The sequence below is a fragment of the Sebastes umbrosus genome, chromosome 13 (assembly GCF_015220745.1).
Source record: "Sebastes umbrosus isolate fSebUmb1 chromosome 13, fSebUmb1.pri, whole genome shotgun sequence".
In the NCBI taxonomy this organism is placed as follows: Eukaryota; Metazoa; Chordata; class Actinopteri; order Perciformes; family Sebastidae; genus Sebastes; species Sebastes umbrosus.
The window spans coordinates 1941019-1965153 of record NC_051281.1 but is presented as its reverse complement, the minus strand read 5'-3'; the positions used below and the strand labels follow the sequence as shown (position 1 = coordinate 1965153).

The 24135-nt window shown below is 39.4% G+C and overlaps 1 protein-coding gene across 2 annotated transcripts; it reads right to left on the bottom strand.

The window, feature by feature from the left end:
* Nucleotides 1–4323: 4323 nt before the first annotated feature.
* On the bottom strand, nucleotides 4324–24042 carry LOC119500177 (interleukin-1 receptor type 1). 2 transcript variants are annotated; one of them, XM_037789774.1, is made up of 12 exons: nucleotides 23925–24042; nucleotides 21933–22003; nucleotides 14528–14741; nucleotides 13253–13421; nucleotides 11791–11965; nucleotides 11587–11652; nucleotides 10005–10131; nucleotides 9525–9664; nucleotides 8699–8842; nucleotides 7774–7938; nucleotides 5942–6127; nucleotides 4324–4947 (listed from the first exon to the last, which is right to left on the bottom strand). In XM_037789774.1, exons 2-12 carry the CDS (start codon nucleotides 21997–21999, stop codon nucleotides 4754–4756), a joined length of 1647 nt encoding a protein of 548 aa, XP_037645702.1. In that variant the 5' UTR covers nucleotides 22000–22003; nucleotides 23925–24042; the 3' UTR covers nucleotides 4324–4753. The 2 variants fall into 2 exon arrangements, with proteins under 2 accessions (XP_037645702.1, XP_037645701.1); XM_037789773.1 differs by lacking the exon at nucleotides 23925–24042 and having other exon boundaries at nucleotides 21933–22180.
* Nucleotides 24043–24135: the final 93 nt, after the last annotated feature.

Sequence of the window (24135 nt, the reverse complement as noted above, 5' to 3'; positions counted from 1 at the left end):
CAGAAGTTACACTAGAGGGTGAAGCAACCGAACGCTGAATGAGACGTTTTTAGGTGACCAAATTGTTCAAATTAACTTTGATGAAGTGAAAACACACTGTGAAAGGGTTAAAGCTCTAAGACGAAAACACGGACAACTCCCAGACCGGACAACGCCGTGGTAGCGACCTGTCAATCACAAGGTAGCCCCGCCCTAAAGCATCCCTGCTTTATGGTCTATTTGACTCTAAATGGATCATAATTTACTAAATGAACATCATGCTGTATTGAAGAAGACTTGAAACTAGTGATTGAGACCATAAACTCATGTTTACAATGTTTACTGAGGTAATAAATCAAGAGAGAAGTAGGCTCATTTTCTCATAGACTTCTATACAATCAGACTTCCTTTAGCAACCAGAGGAGTCGCCCCCTGCTGGCTGTTAGAAAGACTGCAGGTTTAAGGCACCTCAGCATTGGCTTCACTTTTCAGAACCGGAGGTTACCCACTTTTTTTATCTTTTAAAGATTTTAAAGATTTTTTGTGGGCTTTTTTACTTTTATTGGAAAGGACAGATTGATAGACAGGAAAGGGGATGAAATGCAGCAAAAGGCCGAGGTACATGGAGCGCTCGCACTACCAGGTGAGCTACTGGGCACCCCGGTAGCAACACTGGGTTTCACTTCAAGTTTTTAATAAAGCCGATGAAGGGTACATGCTCATATATCAGCAGGAGGCTGACCCGGTTGCTTGATAAGTGTTTTGACTATCCAAGTGGATCTCTTTTAACCCTTGATGGACCACAATGACTGGCTGTGTGAGAGAAGGAGTTCATGTGATGTTCACTAACTTAAAACTGAAAAAAAACAAAATGCCAAGAATACATCTCATTTGATGAGAGAGCTTGGAAATATATAACAGGCCACCACTTGTATGTAATAATAAGTGCATTCCAACACGTCAACTCACAATGATGTGCGTCAAGGTTCAGTTTGTTTATATGAAAACATGAAACTATGGGTGCAGATGCGCAAATGTACAAGATGCCTCAGATAAGAATGACTGAAATAAGAAGACATTTCTCTGAACAGGAAATGTTTGTGCAAGAATCTTGTTTCAGTTTTTTGTGCCATCAGTTTGTAACTTACGTCTGTAGGAACAGACTCAGCTCTAACTGAAGTTCTGATCCCACAGTTTGTGTGCTTTATCTAACCTTTCAACATTGTAAAACAAACCGCTTAAAACATTGGTTAAATTTCCCGATAAACTCCTCGGTTTACATCATGTGGTGTTATTTTTGGCCGGCCTAAGAGGATCATTATCTGTGTGTGTCTCAGAGTGGTGTTTGATATGAGCTCAGTCTTGTAACAGACTTCCCGGTAACTGGAGATAAAGGCTTTCAGAGATGTGATGCCCTTCAGCTGAATGCAGCTGCTGACGGGACGGAAAAGGAGATCAGACAGTGAAGAGCTGTCTTCAGGGACTCTCGCTGTCCAAACACAGAAATCTGAGGAAAGCACATATGTAACGTGTTCCCACAGGTTTCGCTGGCTGGAGCCTCCAGACAAACGCTCGCAAAGCAAACTCTTCCTGCATTGCAACACCAAAAGTGGAACAGCAACGCACGCAAAAACCAAGATGGTGACGTCCAAAAACCAAGATGGTGACGTCCAAAAACCAAGATGGCGACGGCTCCTTCTGCCTATTTTTGGCTCGGCCACTGAGACCGCCAGCCCTACTTTGCGTTATAGTGACTAATCTAACAAACTCACTTGATGTTGATGGTTCCAGAAACCACAAAATGTTCAAACAATCAAAAGAATCAACGTTAAACGTTGTTACAGCTGCACAAGATGCATTCGTTGATCTATATGCAGAACTGGAAAGGCTCCACTCCGTGACTGATCCACATCTGGCTGTTCATTAAACATCAGTCAGCTTCATGCAAATGATGCATTCAGTGATATTTCATGTGCAGCTCTGTTTGTGCTCTGCACATAAATGATAATCAGTCAGGTGCCATGTGGGTTATATCAACCTTTAGAGTGCATTTTCCCAGCAGAGGGCAACTCAGCAGGTTCCCAAACACCAGTTGGAGGGAGGGTCCCAGGGAGGATTCCAGAGAGCTGGATTACTCAATCAACTCCGAGGCTGTACTACAAAGCAGGATTTGTGGTTAGCGAGGTCACTTCAGGGTTTTCCGTCCTACGAAGGTGGTTCACTTCTTACCGGGGTAGATCGCTATGGTAACTGATGCTGAACAACTAACCTGCTCCGGAGCAGGTTATGTTCTAGATAAGAGATCAACTCGTATAAAAGCACCTCCTACTGACCAATCAGAGCTCAGTGCGGTGATTGTATGATAATATTACACACATATGAAGAACTTTAAGTCATAATCCAGCTATAAACAACACAGTTTAAACTGATAAATGCAGGAAGGACAGCTGGATTTATGCTGGGGGTGTTTACCGCTTTGTGTTATGTTTTTATATTTATTCTTTTTGCTTGCTCTTGAGTCCGTTTCACACCGCCGGAGACGGGACGCAGCTGAAAGAAGGTTTAAACAGTCATAGACGCCATCTTCTAATCATAGGGTAATAAGAAGAGTAATCTGTTCCTCCATGACACTCCTAAAAGCTATTCATATCTAGATAGCTATTTCTGACTTTTGAGTATTCCGTTTAATTAATAAGTCTGTTAATTTACGCATTCACACATCGGGAGTTTTTTCTTTTGCCAGCTGTTCTTCCTGCATTTGCGAGCTTCAACTTTGTTACTTTTAGCCTGGATTATGTGTTCAACTTCTTCGTATTTGTCTAATATTGTTTACTCTTCCTTTGTTAAAAGTTTATTTGAACACCATTTCATCTTCAGTTTTAAAGCGAGAGTGAAGATACTGGTCTCATATGAAACTAGAAAACCAGCCATGTCATACTAGCTTGTTGAGAAGAAGGTTAAATAACGCTCCAAACTTAAGCTAAATTTTGGCATGTCCATTTTCAAAGGGGTCCCTTGACCTCCGACCTCCAGATCAGTGAATGTAAATGGGTTCTATGGGTACCCACGAGTCTCCCCTTTACAGACATGCCCACTTTATGATAATCACATGCAGTTTGGGGCAAGTCATAGTCAAGTCAGCACACTGACACACTGACAGCTGTTGTTGCCTGTTGGGCTGCAGTTTGCCATGTTATGATTGGAGCATATTGTTTTATGCTAAATGCAGTACCTGTGAGGGTTTCTGGATCAATATCTGTCATTGATTTGTGTTGTTAATTGATTTACAATAATATATATATACATACATTTTGCATAAAGCAGCATATTTGTCCACTCCCATGTTGATAAGAGGATTAAATACTTGACAAATCTCCCTTTAAGGTTCATTTAGAACAGATAAAAAATGATGGACAATCATGCGATTAATCACGTTTAAATATTTTAATCGATTAACATTCCTAATATATTTTAACTTACAGTACAATAGCCCTAAAACGTCATCGTAGCAAAGAGACACACAGACTCACAACTATGAAAAAGGGGCAAAACAACCACCGAAAATAAATAACTACAAAAAGACCAATACAATTATTTGATAAAATAGACACAAAACCACTACAAACAGATGCAAAATGACTACACAGAGAGGCAAAATGACTACACAGAGAGGCAAAATGACTACACAGAGAGGCAAAATGACTACACAGAGATGCAAAATGACTACACAGAGATACAAAATGACTACACAGAGAGGCAGAATGACTACACAGAGATGCAAAATGACTACACAGAGATGCAAAATGACTACACAGAGAGGCAAAATGACTACACAGAGATGCAAAATGACTACACAGAGAGGCAAAATGACTACACAGAGATGCAAAATGACTACACAGAGAGGCAAATGACTACACAGAGTTGCAAAATGACTACAGAGACAAAACAACTATAAAGAGACATAAAACAATTACAAAGAGATGCAAAATGACTACAAAGAGATGCAAAACAACTACAAAGAGACACAAAACAACTACAAAAAGATGCAAAATGACTACAAAGAGATGCAAAACAACTACAAAGAGATGCAAAACAACAACAAAGAGATGCAAAATGACTACAAAGAGATGCAAAACAACAACAAAGAGATGCAAAATGACTACAAAGAGATGCAAAACAACAACAAAGAGGTGCAAAATGACTACAAAGAGATGCAAAACAACAACAAAGAGATGCAAAATGACTACAAAGAGATGCAAAACAACAACAAAGAGATGCAAAATGACCACAAAGAGATGCAAAATAACTACAAAGAGATGCAAAACAACAACAAAGAGATGCAAAATGACTACAAAGAGATGCAAAACAACAACAAAGAGATGCAAAATGACCACAAAGAGATGCAAAACAACAACAAAGAGATGCAAAATGACCACAAAGAGACACAAAACAACCACAAAAAGAGCCTAAACAACTGTAAAGTCTTTGTGTCTTGCTCCTACAGCATGTAGGAGAGGTGTTGGCGCCTTTAACATGTCTGTACTCGGGGGCCCATTGTCTCTTAATCCGTCCATGGTATCCTCTTTGTTCTGGAAACCAAATTGTAAAGGATTGACGTCTGTATTCTGTGGAACAGAGCAGTTTCATTCATGAGGTATTCCTGTTCTGTTCAAGGAAGAAATCCAAGAACCTCCCTTCCTGGGAAACGGGCCTGATGTAAAGGTCCTAGTGTAACAAAGCACCGCGTCTGTGTTGTGTCCTGTGTTTCACTTGGTTAAACAACAGTCTGGAGGCTCCCTGCAGGCACTGAGGGCATGTGGTACCTCAGATTCTTCCAGAAGTTTCTGTTTGAGCGCAACTTGGTGAGTTTGTGTGATCCCGGGGAGGGTTTCTTCCACTTCAGAGCTCCTTGTTTCCTCTTGATATAACGCAGTGACTCTGGCAGGCAGGTGTAATCCACCGGACCGTCTGGTAGAAGAGAATACAATGATGACCATTTATTCAAATCAATATATGTAGAATCATCTTTCATCTTGTAGCTTCCCAGTGGTGTTCCTTATGTATTCACAATTTTGTCAAAGCGTCACAATGCGACCTGACGTAGGTTTCTGCATGATGATGCTGCTACATGTACCGTATATATACATCCTTATAGTCCGTGTATTAATACAGTAACTAGCGGTCGGCGTGCTCCCAGTCAGGAGAAGCAGACAGGAGTACGGGCAGGAAGCTAAGCGATGTACTGCTACATACACAATAACAAAACTAACTAACCGATGGATTCACCGGTAGACCAGCTACTCTCCTGTTCTGAGAGGGAAAATTACTGTTTTTGTTAATGGAGTCTGGTCTGGTGGCTTTGAAGATAGCGATATAAAAGAAAGGGCTGTCTGACGGCGAGGTAAAGCGATGAAAATATTCTAAATGCAGCGTACACTTAAACTGATATATACGTATTCAGCCCGTTCCGACGGGGAACTGAAGCCGTTATATCGCTCTCTTCGAAAGCCACCAGACTCCATTCACAAAAACAGTAATTTTACCTTGCAGAACACAGGAATATATATAAAACCCCACTTCAAAAAAATCCAAACTAACATCTAAGTTATTTCCAAACTTAGCACTTAGCTAGCGTTGACTCAGCTAGTGCTAACGTTCACATTATTCATAACCTTATTGATTAGCTTACTGTGCTAACCTACGTCACGTTTCCATTTGAAACGGGAAAAGAACGCAGATGGACCTGCCCTTCCCTGACCAAAAGGAAGATTATTCAAGTGTTTTATTATTGGTATACTTATTTTAAACTTAAAATTAGAGAGTATGTTTAATCATAGCATAACAAACCAAGACATTACACAGCTGTTAGATGGATGACAAATGGAGAGGGAACTCTGCTCTTTGGGAAAAGCGTTTGTTAATTGATTGGTACCGCTCTCAGTAAATACAAGTCGGTCCTCACCGATCTCCACCAAAATCACTCGGGGTTCGTTCTGGGTCAAAGCGTCGTGAAGGCCAACTTTCTGCTCGTAGCACAGCTGGGTTTGGTTGTCACGCAGTGACACTTCCTCTGTGTTGATGTCAGGCGACAGGATGATTATCAGTCTGCGGCACTGACGCACTGTAGCAGCAATGGCATCGTGCACCGCTGGAAGAGATTAAACAGGAAACGAGTCAAGTTACAAAACAACATTATATCTCTACAACTTTATCTAAAATGTGTTTTTTAGATAAAGGTCAGAGATGTGTTTGACCTTCTCCAGTGACTGACTCTTTAACAGCTAATTAACTACATTCAGACTACAGCCCACCTCTTTCTAAAGACTTTAGGCAAATTTCTTCTTTTTCTTTTTGTTGTAATCACACAAAAGTGTGAGAGGCGATATGTGACAGCAGCGGTGGAAAGTAACTAAAGACTTTTACTCGTACTGTACTTAAGGACAATTTTGAGGTAAAAGGGTACTCTTTTTTTCATGCTGAATGACTTATTTCTAAGAACCAGAACCAGATTTAAAGTGGTGCTTTTGTGTGATTCTTTGTGGAGAAATTCAGCTTTACATATCTGTCGATTAAATCAACTAATCGATTAGTCGACTAAGAATTTTTTCGGTCGAGTAATGTCCTAGTGTACGAAGTACTGGATGCAACAGTATCCTTGAACGCATCACTAAGGAACTCAGTAATTGCAACAGTATCCTTGAACGCATCACTAAGGAACTCAGTAATTGCAGTGATGGTACGTGTCCACAGGGGCGTTTTTTTATCGCGAGGAATCGCCTCGCTACCGAGCATTGGACGCTTGATGGGCTGCCACTAGATACAAGGCACTTGATTGGAGGAACGCTTTACCTCCATGGGCTGCTGCTCCCAGCTTTCAAACCGGAACCAACATGGCGGCACAAACTTTCTTCCCTTATTTTACTAAAGTAGTTCACCGAAATGTGTTTCTGAAAACATTTTATGCGAGAAATAAGCCATGCAGTTGATAATCTGTCTTTATTACACGGTTGTGTTGAATACTTGATTCTGATTGGTCAATCACGGCGTTCTGCGGTCTGTAATTTGTGTATTACACACCGTTGCTATGTATAACAGACCGTTGCTACATATAACAGACCGTTGCTATGTATAACAGACCGTTGCTATGTATAACAGACCGTTGCTACATATAACAGACCGTTGCTATGTATAACAGACCGTTGCTATGTATAACAGACCGTTGCTATGGGCACAGTTCTGATGTCGGACTCTGGAGGACCGTTTTTACATCAAAATATTGATTTCTTCAGCAAGCAGCCGTGTAATAAGCGGGATAATGTACAGCTAGCGGGTCATTGTTGTGAAAGAATCCCCTTCAGGGCGATGCAAGACCACCCTGGACCGCAAGAACGTCCACGAAATCCCCCTGTCGGAGTTAATTTCACAACAATGACCGGCTCGCTGTACATTATCCCTTACTTATTTTGGATCGACAACGATTAGTTTAAAAGTTTCTAGTGAGTTTCCATAGGCGGCGAGTCGCGCCGGACGCCCCCTAATTTGCATAAAGTAGCCTGGACCTCAACTTTATGCAAATGAGGAGCGTGCGACATGATCTCCCATCTCTCGAAATTGCGGCGCCATGCTACCAGAATGCATTGCACGGCTGCTTACATAGACAATGAATGGGAAGCGTTTAAATCTCAGCAAAAACAGTAAATGTAAACCTAACATGAGTTTCTTTCCAATAAAGCTCCACGAGGCTCCTAATTTATTCCACCTTTAACTGTGAACCAGGGGATGTCCGTCCCTCACCTTCTCCGGGGCAGTCGTCCCGTCCTCTGATGTACAGCGAGTAGCCATGTTGTTTCTCCAGCACCTCGGGGAGGACGTGCAGGGCCAAGCTCGCCGTCTCTGCCGAACTCGTGGTGTCGGGAGGGAGGAAGCTCACGTAGGCGTCGTAGAGCTTCCCGTCGGGAGCTGTAGAGAGGACAGAATCTGTCTTTTATTGCCTTTATACATTCCTGTTGCTTTTATTTTCAAAGTTAACGCGATAACGCAAATTTGTTTTAACGCCACTAATTTCTTTAACGCATTAACCCAACTTGTGATTGTTTGGTTGTAGTGGGCTCACTTTTAAAGCTAGAGTGAAGATACTGGCATCATATGAAACTATTAAACCTAAAGAATCCATCGGTACCAACTATGTCATACTAGCTTGTCATGAAGGAGGTTAAATAACGCTCCAAACTTACGCTATATTTTGGCGAGGAAAAACTGTCATGTCCATTTTCAAAGGGGTCCCTTGACCTCTGACCTCCAGATGTGTGAATGTAAATGGGTTCTATGGGTACCCACGAGTCTCCCCTTTACAGACATGCCCACTTTATGATCATCACATGCAGTTTGGGGCAAGTCATAGTCAAGTCAGCACACTGACACACTGACAGCTGTTGTTGCCTGTTGGGCTGCAGTTTGCCATGTTATGATTGGAGCATATTGTTTTAAGCTAAATGCAGTACCTGTGAGGGTTTCTGGACAATATCTGTCATTGATTTGTGTTGTTCATTGATTTACAATAATAAATACATACATGTATATTTGCATAAAGCAACATATTTGTCCACTCCTATGCAACATTCAGCTTACGGTCAAGTTTAGTTGTTCAACTGTTGTTCAATAAAGTAAACGAGAGAGTTCCTGGTAGCATCCAGTCCGATTCCACAGATAAAACTCTTACCTCGTTTGGAGAAATGGCTCATCAGTTTCCTGTGAGCCAACACCAGCTCCACTTTAAAGAAGAGATAGGCGACGGCGAGGCCCAGAACAGCCAGCAAGGCGGCGAGGCACAGAGCCACTCTGGTGTAGAGGGCGCTGTGGTCGGCTGGAGAGAGGACAGGACACGTACAAACAACACTAGATTAAACAAGCACTCTGGGGAGACGTTCAGGAACGATCCGTCCTGTGGAAACCTTTCTAAGAGTTTCTAGGCAGTTTATTTGGATATCACATTTCAAACAGAAAGGCGATTTGTCATTTATGTCATTTTGCGAAAGAAAACCTGCGGATCTGCGAAGAAAACTTGCTGATTTGCGCAAAGAAAACTTGCTAGTCAGTGAGGCTAACTGCTAAATTACAGCAACCTCATCATCATCATCGCAGTGCGCAGGTTTTGTTTGATTAGTAGCGGCAGACGAGACAGGAGCGCAACCTCCCGAGCACCTTCAATAAAAGGATGAAAGCGGCACAGCGTTTTTAGATGCGGCATGGGAACAGCGTCTTAGTCCTACTTAGAACATGTTGTAGTGTTGGACATCAGCCTCTTATGGCCAAAATGAGTATTACAACAACAAACACTTAAGGATTATCCCGGCAAAACCTTTTCTTCCACCTGTTCTTACGTCATAAACACAGAAGAGAAAACTGTTTAGATCAGACTTAGAAAATGGATCACCCAAATCTTTATTTTGCCTCTCAGGGCTTCCGTACCTTTGGGTTGATGTTATCTATGATATGTCCTGCACATCAGTGTAATGTTTAAAGAAAAAGAGAAGAGAAGCAGATACCTTCTTGAAGCCACACAACGCCGTATTTTTGTCCACCTGTGGTGGATACATGGCAATAGATGGGGACGTTCAGGAACTGCCGACGAACTTTAGAGATGAACAGAGTGGCGTTACCGTACACCTTGTCTCTCTCGGGAGAACTGAACAGGACAGAACCAGTCAAACAGTCAGTTCATAAATCAGTCAACCAAGCAAGAATAAACATTTAGATTTCATGCTTTTCTTCCTCTTTCATTCTCAATATGTAGGAACTAGGAGGCAGAAGTTTGATACTGCCTTATGTGCAAAAAGATTGTTTCCTCTTAATCACCTCCTGTTGTTATTTTTAACCCAAATATCAAGTAATCAGCAGCCTGACAAATGCAGTGTTTGTCATTTTTCTCAAGAAGTGTTTCTGCGTTTTTATCTTGCTTCACAGCCCCCGCTTCTTGTCAACGTACAGGCTGAAACAACATGACAGACACGATGCAGAAAACTCACAATTTCCAGGTATCATTGAGTTCCTTGTATTCTTCAGAATCGTTCCCGTCAACAGTCCAATACATGAGGGTCACCGGGTTCTCACTGTAGCCAATGTAGGCTCGACAGTGCAGCTCCACTCTCCCGCCTGCTCATCAGGGAAAGAACAATGCAGAGGTCACTCCACACATCCTGGTGGTCACTGCACTGGAATCAGTTACAGAAATGAGTCCTGTGAGAACTACTGAAAAGCCTTTCATGTCTCCTGAAAGGAAACCACCATTTTTAAAAGATGTTTCTGATCATGTGTTATGTCAAATTTATCATATTATTGCCAAGTTCAAAGAGGCAACATTTAAGCACTACGACGGTGGAGGCTGTTACCATGAATATGCACATAAAGCTGAGATACACAGTACAGCATGGTTGTACTGCAACCAGGCAAAGCACACATAACAGAGGCTATATTGGATGGAGGTCTTTAGTAGGAAAAGGACTGCAGACTGTATAGAAACACACACACTTCAGATTAAGGCATATTTGTGGTGATTGATTTCTTATTGGGGTATTTAGGAGGCCTGAAGAGGTGAAAGCATGCAGTATTCCTACAGAGAAAAGCAAACATTTAATTTAAAAAAGTTTTTTCGTGGCAGATTTTTGTTTTAATCATCTGGTCGCAAGATCATTTTTGCTTTTAATTCATTACTTGATTTTACTGAGCCATGCACTTTTGTGTTGGACCCATGTTTTAACATTTATTTTATTTAATTTAATTTAATTTAATTTAATTTTATCGTATTTTTTTTTTCTTTTCTTTTCTTTAATTTTTTTTCTTTATTGTTTTAATCATCTGGTCACCAGATCATTTTTTGCATTTGATTGATTACTTGATTTTACTGAGCCACGCACTTTTGTATTGGAGCCCTGCTTTGACATTTATTTATTTTATTTATTTTATTTATTTTATTTATTTTATTTATTTTATTTATTTTATTTATTTTATTTATTTTATTTTATTTTTGTTCTATTTTATTTTTGTTCTATTTGATCTTATCTTATTTTATTTTATTCATTTTATTCATAGTAAATGTGCCAGAGTTAACTAACAAGCTCATTTTCATAGTCTCTGGGCAGCTTATTACAAATTAGTGGCCTAATACTATCAATACAGGGCTTCAGCAAGTACTACAGTACTGACAGAAGGACGACTGGGGAGATCAGTGTTATGGTTTGGTTTTATAATTGTACTTCAGATTGAAAACAAATAGTCCCATGACTCTTTCCAAGCATACTGTATAGTTCTAGCATGCCAGAGAAGAACCTGTATTAATCCTGCAGTTTTGATCGCTAGAAAATACTGTAGCACGTCCAGTATATTCGTTTTATACTGTCGGTCACACAAAACTAGTCGATCAAATTACCATCCTGTTCATTTTACTTTCTAAATGTTAAATAGAGAACGGTACACGAGTAAACCTGCAGTGAGAAGTGACAGTGAGATCTGCAGCAGATGACTCAACTGAAACCCGACAGACAGACGTACAGTTTGTGGGTGTTATGACGGTGGTTATGATTGTGAAAGAGTGTAGAAAGAAAGACTTACCTTCTTCAACCACGACCACTTCCTGTTGAGGATACAGCACCTCAGGAACTGGAACGACTGCAATCTCTGAAGACACATAATCAGTATAATAGAAGAGAATACAACACAATACAATACATAGGAGAAGCCAAATAAACTAAGATAATCTCTTAGTTAGTTAACTTCTTAATGATAACATGATGACACTTGAGGCTCAGTACATACGTTTGTTAATAGTGAGGACAGCGCTGCGTGCGGCGGTGTACTTCCTGCCGTTCAAGCTAATGTCTACCAGGCAGGTGTATTTCCCAGCATCCCCCTTTGTGGCAGGAGTCAGTCTCATGAAGCCATCCTCCTGCACAAAGAAGTGCTCCTCTGGTCGCTCCACCGGCTGGCAGTCCTGGTGTGATGATGAGGACAAAACTTTATCTATAGAGCGCTTTAAAAAACAATAATTCTAAAATGATGTGTTTGAATATTTCTGCATACTGGGGTCCCTAAACGGTCTTGAATTCCATAAATTGGATCTCACTGTAAAGCTGAGACTCTTGTGGATCCAACAAGCCCAACTGTATTCATGTGTGATGAGGTTAGTCCCCATAGGAGACATCTCATTGACCTCACTGTATAAAATGACCTGTGGTGACCTCTAGGATAATCTCAGCCTCATGAAACTTTACAGCCACAAACTAGAGACCTAGAGCATTCAGAGGATGGATGGATCAAACTAGAGACCTAGAGCATTCAGAGGATGGATGGATCAGACTAGAGACCTAGAGCATTCAGAGGATGGATGGATCAGACTAGAGACCTAGAGCATTCAGAGGATGGATGGCTTTCCTATCTAGATTGACAATAAGGGGGTTTCTGAGCAGTTTACACAACACAAGTGCTCGCCATCCAATCGCCGACAAATGCAATTCTTGCAGAAATCTCCAAATGTCAAAAGTTTTTGAGCCCAAATCACAGCATGGCTTTTTCTATGGTGTTCCTCAAGGTCTTGGTGTCTTAATGTGGGATTTTGGAGGGATTATTGATCATTTTTAGCAATTCTCCAGTGGTAAAAAATGGTTAAATGTAGCCGCAAATCTGTGTAACAAATGGTATCAACCCAAAAATTCCTGCAACAACTTATGAGACATAATAGAGCATGGGGATGACCATCATATGGAATCGTGTGGAAAAGAACATATTTAACAAGCATGCTGCTTTAATTAGAATCAGAATTAGAGTTGCTGGTGGGAGGATTTTGTTTACATGGCTAGCTGTTCCCTCTTGCTTGCGGTGTAAACAATGTGTAAACAAATAAGATCTAGATCTACAGTAGGCTGCATGGTCAGGCGATGTGTTGGCACGACTTGTGACCTAAATGGACCTCTTCTAGAGCCAGATGTTTAGGCTACAGGAACCAATGTCAACACCATCAGCAGCAGATAGGCCAGATGTTTTAACCTTTGCACACCTTTAACATGTTCCTGATGTGTAACAGCGGGGGGCGGCGTTGCATTTATCAAGTCAGAACGTACAGGACGTGATGCAGAAATAACACAAAACCAAAAATATGTTTTCAACCAGAAATAATTGATTAAATATCCACCTCTGAAAAAATGATATAAACTAGCCTGAGTTTATGTGATTTGGGAGCTAAATAGAACAAAAGAAGACTGAATATCATGGAGCTGTATACCTTCATCCATCGTACGTTCCTGGTGTTGTTCAGCCTGAAGATCTCTGGCTGTTTGCAAGCCAGACCGTCGTTGCCTCCCTTGTCGATGCGTTTGTTTTCAGCTGGATCAGGACACTCTCCGCTGGACACTGACACCCCAAACGTCACATTGGTTACTCCGGTCTGGTCCCTGAAGGGGAGACGGACTATGAGAGAGTTGCAGGACATATATGACCTTATACTGTGTAGGTCTAACTAACATAATCTCTATGGGGAATGGTAGATAGTTGGTGTGAATGCTGGAATATTTTGCCTCCTTCCTCCATTTCCCACTTTTCCAACTATTCATTCTGCTTCAGCTGCTTTTTCATGCATTTTCAACTCTTATCTACTGATTCATACTCTATTTAAACCTTAAAATATTTCACATCTTTCATACATTATTGGTATTTTTCAACTTTTAAATCCAGCGATGCACTGAAGCGTCAGCTCTTAAAAAAAAAAAACTTAAAATATTCCACATTTTTGATTGGTATTGTTCAACTTTTCATTTACATTCATACGAATTAAATGCATTCCCAATTTTCCCAATATAAGTATTCCTACTTGTTCACTGTCTTCTTACAGATTAAATCCAGCAATGCAGTGTAGCGTCACCTTTTCAACAAACCTTGAAATATTCCACATCTTTCATACATTATTAGTATTATTCAACTTTTCGATTATATTCATGTGAATTAATACCATTCCCACTTTTCCAACTATTCATACTGCTTCAGCTGCTTTTTCATGCATTTTCAACTCTTATCTATTGATTCATACTCTATTTAAACCTTAAAATATTTCAAATCTTTAATAAATTAGTGGTATTTTTCCATCTTCTAGATCCAGCGATGCTGTGTAGCGTCAGCTCTTCAGAAAAAATAACTTAAAATATTCCCCATCTTTTATACATTATTGATATTATTAAATTTTTCAATGATATTCATACATATCAAACCCTTTCCTACTTTTCCAACTACTACTCCACCTTCTTCTTACAACATTTAAGCCAGCATTACAGCATAGCCTCAGCTCTTCAGCATCCAGCATTCACACCACAATTTCTTCAGATATTGCTTTTCTAGTTGTAGATTGATTTTTACATTATATCGTTATTCTTTTTGTTCTGTTTCTGTTGGTGTAAATGGAGTGGACAGAATATTAGAAACACTTCTCTGTTACTTCATATGGTAACTCTGAGCTCTTTATGCAGTCAGGATCAGATGCCACTAAGTCATACAGGAGTTTCTATACCTTTTCTCACATTTGTAGAATCCATTATGGGACATCTGCACATTTAGAAACCACAGCACCCCGTCCCTGACCTCCACTCCGGAGGGCAGGCCGAGGTCATGCTGCCTCCCCTCTTTGCTCCACGTCACCTTGGTGTGGTCATCAGCAAACAGGCACCTCAGCAGAAAGAGGCGGCCGACGCTCACATGGTAGGTGTCTGTCGCCCCGCTGTGGCCTGGATGTGACAGTGCAAAGAGAGACCGGTTGATTGTCTTTCAATGCCAAGGGTGAAAACTTTAACATTAAGACACCACTATATACATGGAGGACATGCAGCTGCAACAGAACAGTTGACATAGAACATCTGGAGTAAATAGGGAAAAGCATGGAAAGCAAGATTTTAGATTTTAAAGTGTTCTCTGGCACAAATGCATGTGTAAAAAGCTTAAAACAACCCTTATAGTAACCATTAGGGTGCAGCATTGGTGGAGGTTGCTCTCTGGAATATAAGATACTCAATACTTCCATGTTTTTCTACTTTCTAAAAAAAAATTGCACTGGCAAAACAATATAAAAATGGCTTACAAATAGCATACATGGCATACAAAGACGTTTTTTTCTATTTAAAAATAATTATCAGCCGCATTTACTAAAAAAAAAAAACGCTTCTGCTGAGCACTGAGCAGATTTACTTCAGCAGCAACAACGTTTATGTATATTGTTTTCCAAAAGTTTGAAAATGGATCATTATGTACGGAACAAGTGTGAGGATAGGTATGATGTTAAAAAACTAAACCTTGAGGCAGGAAATGAAAGATCCGGCTGCCAAAATCTCAAAATGACTGTTAAAAGGGATGCCAACATTCACACCCTACGCTTTAAAAGAAGTTGAGTGGAGTGAAATGACTGTTCAGTAGCACTCTTACTGTAGATCTGTTTCAATCCCCATTATTTTCAACTGTAGAATGGTGTACAGCACAGACATCCCACAGCCTTTCTTTCTTTAACGCACATTTTTTGTCATAATCTGTCACTCTATGTATATATTGTAATATGTACATACCTGTCACTCTAAATATAAATCCTACTCAGTGTACATACAGTATATAAACGTCTCCACATGTACAAACTGTATATTATCATCCAGTCCACATATATCCATCCGGTATATATTTCCTTGCACTACTTGTATCATTTACAACTCCCGAACACTTGACTTGTTTATAGATATTTTATTTTATTGTGTTGTTTTATTCTGTTATTTCTATTCAGTGTAAGTACAGTGAGAGAGCTGCATAAAAAACAGAGTTAAAAGGACTGTTTGTAACTTTCAGAAATGTCTTGTTAACAGCGACACCTGTGGCCGTTAAATCGCTTGTGTTCACTCTACATAGACATGAAGGAGCATTGCTCAACACAGTGAGGTGACACACGTCAGCTAAAAGCACAATATCACTCTATATTTCAGCTGCTTGGCAGTAATGTTAGCTGACCAGACGAAGGGCTCTCCATGAACATGATTTAGATCTGATCCTAGTGTTGGCTTTTCCGGGGCTGAAGCAGGAAGAGAAACGTTTTTGTCTCTGACCTGGTGCCGGAGGGAGACACCGGCACCCGGTCGGAGACGATAACGTTTCTCTCTGTGGAGCTCCGTCACTTCACAAGACACGGGAAACCTCTGTTGGTCTGGAGGAGCTGCAGCAGTTATTTCTGCACAAACGTCCACTGAACATTCACTAGATATTCTCAGAGCTAAACTAACTGTTCTGTTGTGTGGAGTGTGCGTGCATGCACGTGTAGAGGTGGAGCGAAAGAGCGAGAATGAGCGCGGTGTGTGAGTGAAGGCAGGCAGAGGAGCAGAGGCTCCAGCCACATGCAAGCGGCATGGGACCCCGACCCGGTAGATTTATACATGTAAAAAGTTACAAACAGTCCCTTTAAGGGCAACAGGAATAATGGAGAGAATTTAATTATTAGTATTATTATTATTATTGTTATTATTATTATTAAAAATTATGAATTTTTATTTTATTGTTTTTTGTTTTTTATTAATTTATTTTATTATTATTATTTGTATTTTTTTCCTGCCGATCTCCAGTAGTCCAGTAGGTGGCGGTAATGCACCTATAAGCTGGTTTGCCAACCGCCAATATACACCAAAGAAGAAGAAGAAGCATCATCAGAAGAAGAAGAAGAAGAAGAAGAAGCAGCAGAATAATAATAATAATAATAATAATTAGTGAATTGAAAGTAAAGTGAACGGCCGTATTTCAGGACATTAACTGCTAGTTTAGTTTAGTGCATCCTGATGAACCGTCGTTGGGAAGGAGTTGTCCACAGAAGACCTGATGGAGGTGCATGTCTGCACTAATGATGCAAAGAACCAACACCTGGTGAGACAGCTGTTGACACCACTGCTAATGTTTACTGATACATAGCTTGTTTGTTTGTTTGTTTGTTTGTTTGTTTGCTACAGTTTGTTTGTTTGTTTGTTTGTTTGTTTGTTTGTTTGTTTGCTGCAGTTTGTTTGTTTGTTTGTTTGTTTGCTACAGTTTGTTTGTTTGTTTGTTTGTTTGTTTGTTTGTTTGTTTGTTTGTTTGCTGCAGTTTGTTTGTTTGTTTGTTTGTTTGTTTGTTTGCTACAGTTTGTTTGTTTGTTTGTTTGTTTGTTTGTTTGCTACAGTTTGTTTGTTTGTTTGTTTGTTTGTTTGTTTGTTTGCTGCAGTTTGTTTGTTTGCTACAGTTTGTTTGTTTGCTACAGTTTGTCGGGAGAATGAATACTGTCAAACCACAAACTACAGACCTAGAGCATTCAGAAGCAGCATGGCTTTTTCTCTGGTGTTCTTCAAGGTGTGTCTTAATGTGTTAATCTTTGTAACAAATTGGATCCAAAATTGCTGCAAGAACTTATGAGACATAATAGAGCATGGGGATGACCATCATATACTTCTATCATCATGTTCTAAACCCTGATACACTTTCACTATTTATTTTAATTAATTAATTGATTAATTAATTCATGTTTATTTCTGATTAATGACTAAACAACTTGACTCACAGTGCTGAGCTGCATCTCAGATTAATCTCCAGGTTCTCAGCTTTCAGACGATGTTCACCACTTCTATGTGACGTCTGCTGTTGACCTGCTATCTCCCCCTAAAGACTAAAACGGCTGACTCTGACTACATACATGCTGAAAATCCAACATTTTTACTGTATTAATGTAGAACTTTTTCAAATTAAAAGTCCCTAGAAGTGTATGAGTTACCTTTTCCCATGGTCTAATGGTAAACACGTTAACAAAAATCACAATATATGGTAATATTGAATTGCAATACTTAAAAAATCGTAGAAACTCCTTCCCAACTTGACGGTCCTTGCTAACCGTCAAGTTGGGAAGGAGGCTGGGTCACGGGCGGACATGGCTCTTTACTTGGGGTATGAAACATACACAGTGTAACCGAAGCTGCGGCCGTGCATTGCGATTAGTTAAATTTTGGCGAGGGCAGACCAGATTTTTACTGTGCATGTGTTGTACAACAAAAGATATGACGCTGTCTTAGCCTCTTTCCAGAGGCCTTGAACAGCAGCAGGAAGAGGCTGCAGCTTTGCTTCAACTCCGGAGCCCGTATGTACGTATGTACGTATGTACGTATGTACGTATGTACGTAGTACCTATTAGGCCTTGATATTGTGATTCAGTTTTTTGTCTCAACGATGCATGTCGTCACGTTTTTATATTGCGATATTTGGTGGCAGGATATTTCGTCACACCCCTGGTACGTACTACTAGTACAGTATGAGGTTTCGAATACAGCCTTCGTCATCTCCTGACTTTTTCTTTTCCTTCTTTCCTCAACAGCCATTGTCGTAATGCTTTGTTTGTTTAAGACTTGGGTGCAATTCATGTTTAATGTAGATGACAGACTGATGGGTTTGGATTGGAAATCCCAGCATTTTGTGACGACTTCTTAGAGGAAGTCAACAACAGATATACAGCATGATGAGTGATTGGTTGGTGTGTGCACACAGCAGGTTGCTGTGTCTCCATTGTTTGCTTGCAGCTGATTGCATTAACTGAGTAAATCCTGTATTGACACATACAGGTGCTTATGAATGAAGCTTCGCTTATGTGCAGTGCCGCCATCTAATATGTTTTTGCAGTAGACATATGATATTTCAGGGTTCAAAGAAAGCGCTTCTTGTATAGACTACAGGCTGTAATCTGTGGTTAATGCCAGGCTTATGTGTTACAGGATATCGAACTCTGCACGTTGGGAAAGACATATTTGTGTGTTTCTCTGCATGTGTGTTCTTCACTGAAGACTTTTCACACACACATTAACATTGATTGCAAAATATTATGATTCATATTTCTTGCAGTAAAATGTTTAAGCTACTGAAGGAGCACATTATCATCTTTCACTGATATTTATAACTTAAGCCTTCCGTGTAAATTCACACTGAGTGAACAATTTCCTTTGTAAGACGATGCTGACGTCTTTCATATCTGGGACTTCCTGGAGACTCAACCATGTGTGGTAGTAAATGTTTGCTGCCTTTGACCTATTTAATTAACAGAGGAGGCCGATAGAGAGAACCTACTGACCTCACAAACTTTTGCACCCTTTTTGTGTGTTAAAAATCATTTTCTGTTCTGAGATGAATGTCGTGCTTGAAGCCTGCTTTTAGCTGCTTACCGAGCCAGGTATGTAAACTTTACACTGTGGTCTGTGTATCTATTCAGATCATCATCTATATGAGTGGGGTGGGGGGAGAACCCAGATACAAGTAGCTGTGCTGAAGCTGCCACATCTATTAATGCAGAAACGAGAGGTGTAGTTTCAGTTTTAGAGCTAGAGTGAAGGAAAGGAGGTTAAATAACGCTCCAAACTTGCACTAAATTTTGGCGAGGAAAAACCGTCATGGCCATGTTCAAAGGGGTCCCTTGACCTCTGACCTCCAGATGTGTGAATGTAAATAGGTTCTATGGGTACCCACGAGTCTCCCCTTTACAGACATGCCCACTTTATTCTATTCAATTCAATTTATTTTTATATAGCGTCAAATCATAACAGAAGTTATCTCGAGATGTTTTTATGATAATCACATGCAGTTTGGGGCTAAAATGATGCAGTTTTTTTTAATGCAGTATTCTAAAATGGTGTATCTGAATATTTCTGCATACTGGGGGACCTAAACAGTCTTGAATTACACAAATTGGGTCTCACTGTAAAGCTGAGACTCTTGTGGATCCAATGAGCCCAACTGTATTCATGTGTGATGATGTTAGTCCCCATAGGAGACTTGACCTCACTGTATAAAATGACCTGTGGTGACCTCTAGGATAATCACAGCCTCATGAAACTTTACAGCCACAAACTAGAGACCTAGAGCATTCAGAGGATGGATGGATCAAACTAGAGACCTAGAGCATTCAGAGGATGGATGGATCAGACTAGAGACCTAGAGCATTCAGAGGATGGATGGATCAAACTAGAGACCTAGAGCATTCAGAGGATGGATGGATCAGACTAGAGACCTAGAGCATTCAGAGGATGGATGGATCAAACTAGAGACCTAGAGCATTCAGAGGATGGATGGATCAGACTAGAGACCTAGAGCATTCAGAAGTAGCATGGCTTTTTCTATGGTCTTCCTCGAGGTCTTGGTGTCTTAATTTGCTATTTGGAGGGATTATTGATGATTTTCTATCAGTTCTCAAGTGGTAAAAAATGGTTAAATTTAACACCAAATCTGTGTAACAAATGGTATCAAAAATTGCTGTAACAATTTATGAGACATAATAGAGCATGGGGATGGCCATCATATATCCTTATACACTTTTACAATTTATTTTAAATAATTTAATAATTAATTGATTAATTCATTCATGTTTATTTCTGATTAATGACTAGAACAACTTGACACACCGTGCTGAGCAGCATCTTCTGTGTGACATCTACTGTTGACCTGCTATCTCCCCCTAAAGACCCCCTGTACCCTCAGAAAAAAAGACAAAAACGGCTGACTCTGACTACATACATGCTGAAAATCAAACATTTTTACTGGATTAATTTACAGATTTTTCAAATTAAAAGTCCCTACAAGTGTATGATTCATCTTTTTCCCATGGTCTAGTGTTAAAAACTTTAACAAAAATCACAATATATCGTAATATCGAATCACAATACTTAAAAATCGCAATACATATCGAATCGTCACCCGAGTATAGCCCCAGCCCCAGGCAATAAAATGTTTTGAATAAGAGAAGAAGCAAAAGAGGGACCATTTACGGAAGCTCTAAAACGACATGATTCAGACTTTTTTTTTTATTCTTTGATTTTTGATTGCTGTAAAAGTATGATGTGTATAATTCCTGATAATGAATGATATATTTGAGTTGAAGACATCTCCGACTGTACACACAATATCCTTCCTCTAACTTCACCAAGTTCATCACTGTCAACCATGGATGAATGGATGTATACATCCATGTTGTCAGCTCGATCTGAGCTGTTTGGATATAAACTGGGAAAGAAAAGTTGGTAAACTTGTGTTTGATCGATTATTTCTCTGTTGTTGTTATTGGCAAAGCATTTTGGCAAATTTTTCTTGGGCGCTACCCACATAATCAGCTGTGCTGCTCATCCCACAAATGCATGATCCTTACAAGTTGGACATCATTGTGAAGGTAAATAAACAGGCTTTCCAACCATGTAAATACAATGACCATTAGCATTGTAACAACAGAGAAATAATCGACTAAACACAAGTTTCCGAACTTTTTTTTCCCAGTTTATTTACCGTTGGCTGATTTGACCCAAATGTTATAAGTAATAAAAGAAAACGACCTTTTGTTTTCTCATGATAACGAGTTAATTATGTCGTTATCTTGACGTTTAGGGCTTCCGTAACCATATATATATTTTTTAATCAAAATTAAATTCACGTATTCCTGTTGTTCATGGGTGGATATCTCCCTTTTGAAGGGAACTCCTAACAAGTAATGCTCAAGCTTGTTTCTCAAGTGCCTGTTTAGCAGGTTATAAACAGGAAAAGCAGTGTCGCAACACAAAGCCCTGCGCTGTAACTGTCAGGTTATTATGAAACAGGTGTGTCATAAATATGTTCCTATCTTATGAACTTATGTATCTTTACTTATTTGCTTTACAGGGTTCAAGAGTTTAGTTTTTTTCCCTCAACCCATAGAAGCCATGTTGATTCTTTGACTGGGATAATAATGAAACTGGAAATGCATTAACCTGAGTCAGGAAATATTCCAAAACAACACATGTAAAACAGCTTTATGTTGTAAATTTGAAGCAGCCAGTGTATGGTTTTAGAAATTGTTTTTAAAAGCAGAAGCTTGTTAGTCTGTAAAGAATAGAAGAATAATTGTAAAAGACAGAAACTCAAATACTCACTGTGTGCCACCGTGAATGTCAGAGAGAGCAGTGCAGCCAGCGAGAAGACCCGGCTTGTCGCTGCCATCGTCCTTGTTTGAGAGGAAAAGACACGTTACATTTCATTAATAAAGTCCCCTGTGATTTCTCAGACATGGCGTATGCTGACTTTCTGCAATAAACAAGGTTTCTTGACACACTTCCTGACGGGTCTCTGACTCGAAACAACTTCCAAGAAAGGGAAGTGAGAGAGGTGCCGTTTAAATAGTTGACACAAGGAAGGCAGAGCTGAAACACTCCCAGTAAAGTCCCAGGAAGTTCCACTGGTGTTGGCTTTTGTTAGGAAAAGAGCTCTATCTCTCTCTCTGCCCACCTCTCTTGCTTCATCTCTCTCTATTTCTCTGTCTATTTTAATGAACAGATACAACTGACCCTGTCATTTAGTACTTCGGTTTTAAATTTGCACCATGGTATCCTGATAATACTGCTCTTGAGATTTTGAGTTTTACTCAGATATTTATGTTTTATCCTGGAGAAAATAATCATTACCTTTTAATATATTGCTGTCATGTAAAAATTAGATTGGATTGACCCCAATAACCTTATGCAGATATGAGCAGATATGCACATGGTGAGGGGTTTTACGGTATCAATTTATTTAGAATTAAATACTAGGAAGGGTATTACTTATTAAATGGTCAATAGCTAATATATAAATTAGGGCTGTCAATCGATTAAAATATTTATTCGCATGATAATCCATAATTAATTGTGATTAATAAAAAATTGTATCTGTTCAAAATGTACCTTAAAGGGAGATTTGTCAAGAATTTAATACTATGGGAATGAACAAATATGCTGCTTTATGCAAATGTATGTATATATTTAATATTGGAAATCAATTAACAACACAAAACAATGACAGATATTGTCCAGAAACCCTCACAGGTACTGCATTTAGCATAAAACAATATGCTCCAATCATAACATGGTAAACTCAAACTCAAGTTGAGGCTCGTGGGTCAAGGGACCCTTTTGAAAATGGTCATGACAGTTTGTCCTCGCCAAAATATAGCGCAAGTTTAGAGCGTTATTTAACCTCCTTCACGAAAAGCTAGAGCCCGCTCCAACAAACCAGAAAGATTGATTGCATTAATGCATTAAAGAAATTAGTGACGTTAAAACAAATTTGCGTTAACACGTTATTATCGTCTTAACTTTGACAGCCCTAATAAATATATAAAATAAATAAAAAGAGAAAATGATCATGCCGACATTGACCTAAAATCGCACTTTGTCTGCAAACAAACTGGGCTAAAAAGCATCAATGAAAATCTTTCCAAAAAATTATAATTGCAAACTTAGTAGCTCATTTTGTAATGAATAAGCTTATCATTTTACTATAAGTCATCACTTTGGCTGTTATTAATGCTAATAAGGGTTTAATTCCCTGAATGCTCTTCAGTCAAAGCATTCCTTCCCTTAATATGCACTTGAAGAAACAGTTGTATGCTGATATTAATATATAATATCTATACCTTACTGTAAAGTAGCACCTCAAGAAGAGCTGTGAAGCCGCTGCAAACTGAGACTCTCTCAGTCCCTCTGTAGTGAAACTACTGAAAGTTACCTCAGGGTTTAATCAAATAAACTGAGACCTATGAGAATTATAGGAGCAATAAAATGATAAGAGTGGATTTAAAAAATATTACTAAGTAAAACTAAAGTACAAAAGGAACTACGGGACTATTTTGACATTTATACTCTTAAGAGATAAGATAATTGAGTCAATATAAAAAACAGTTTCACAGACACTGACATCATGCATAGAAACGTGTATATGTGTATATATATATATACATATATATATATGTATATATATGTATGTATATGTATATATATATATATATACATATACATATATATATATACATATATATATATATATATATATATATATATGTGTGTGAAGAACCAACTCTAACTGTATTTTTGATGGTAATGTTAACTTACCAGGCAGAGAGTTGAGGCTTAAAGACAGCTGCTTGTTACTTGTCTTGCAATAACCTTCTGAAGAGCTGCTGGGTTTTCCGTCCCCGTCTTCACAGCGTTTCAATACTGTTCCTCTAAACCCCGCTGCAAATTTCCACTCAACAGAAAAAAAAGCACCTCTCGTTTTGCAGCATAGGTGTGCTGCAATGATTAATCCCCGGCTCAGAAGGAA

What these genes read in the sequence shown, in the direction of transcription:
- LOC119500177 (XM_037789774.1), bottom strand. Translation starts at nt 21,999, where the DNA reads ATGGCAGCGACAAGCCGGGTCTTCTCGCTGGCTGCACTGCTCTCTCTG. An exon ending in TTCTACAAATGTGAGAAAAG is followed by an intron (nt 13,422 to 14,527) that starts GTATAGAAACTC and finishes TCTCCCCTTCAG; the next exon opens with GGACCAGACCGGAGTAACCA. An exon ending in GGAACGTACGATGGATGAAG is followed by an intron (nt 11,966 to 13,252) that starts GTATACAGCTCC and finishes TCATCACACCAG; the next exon opens with GACTGCCAGCCGGTGGAGCG.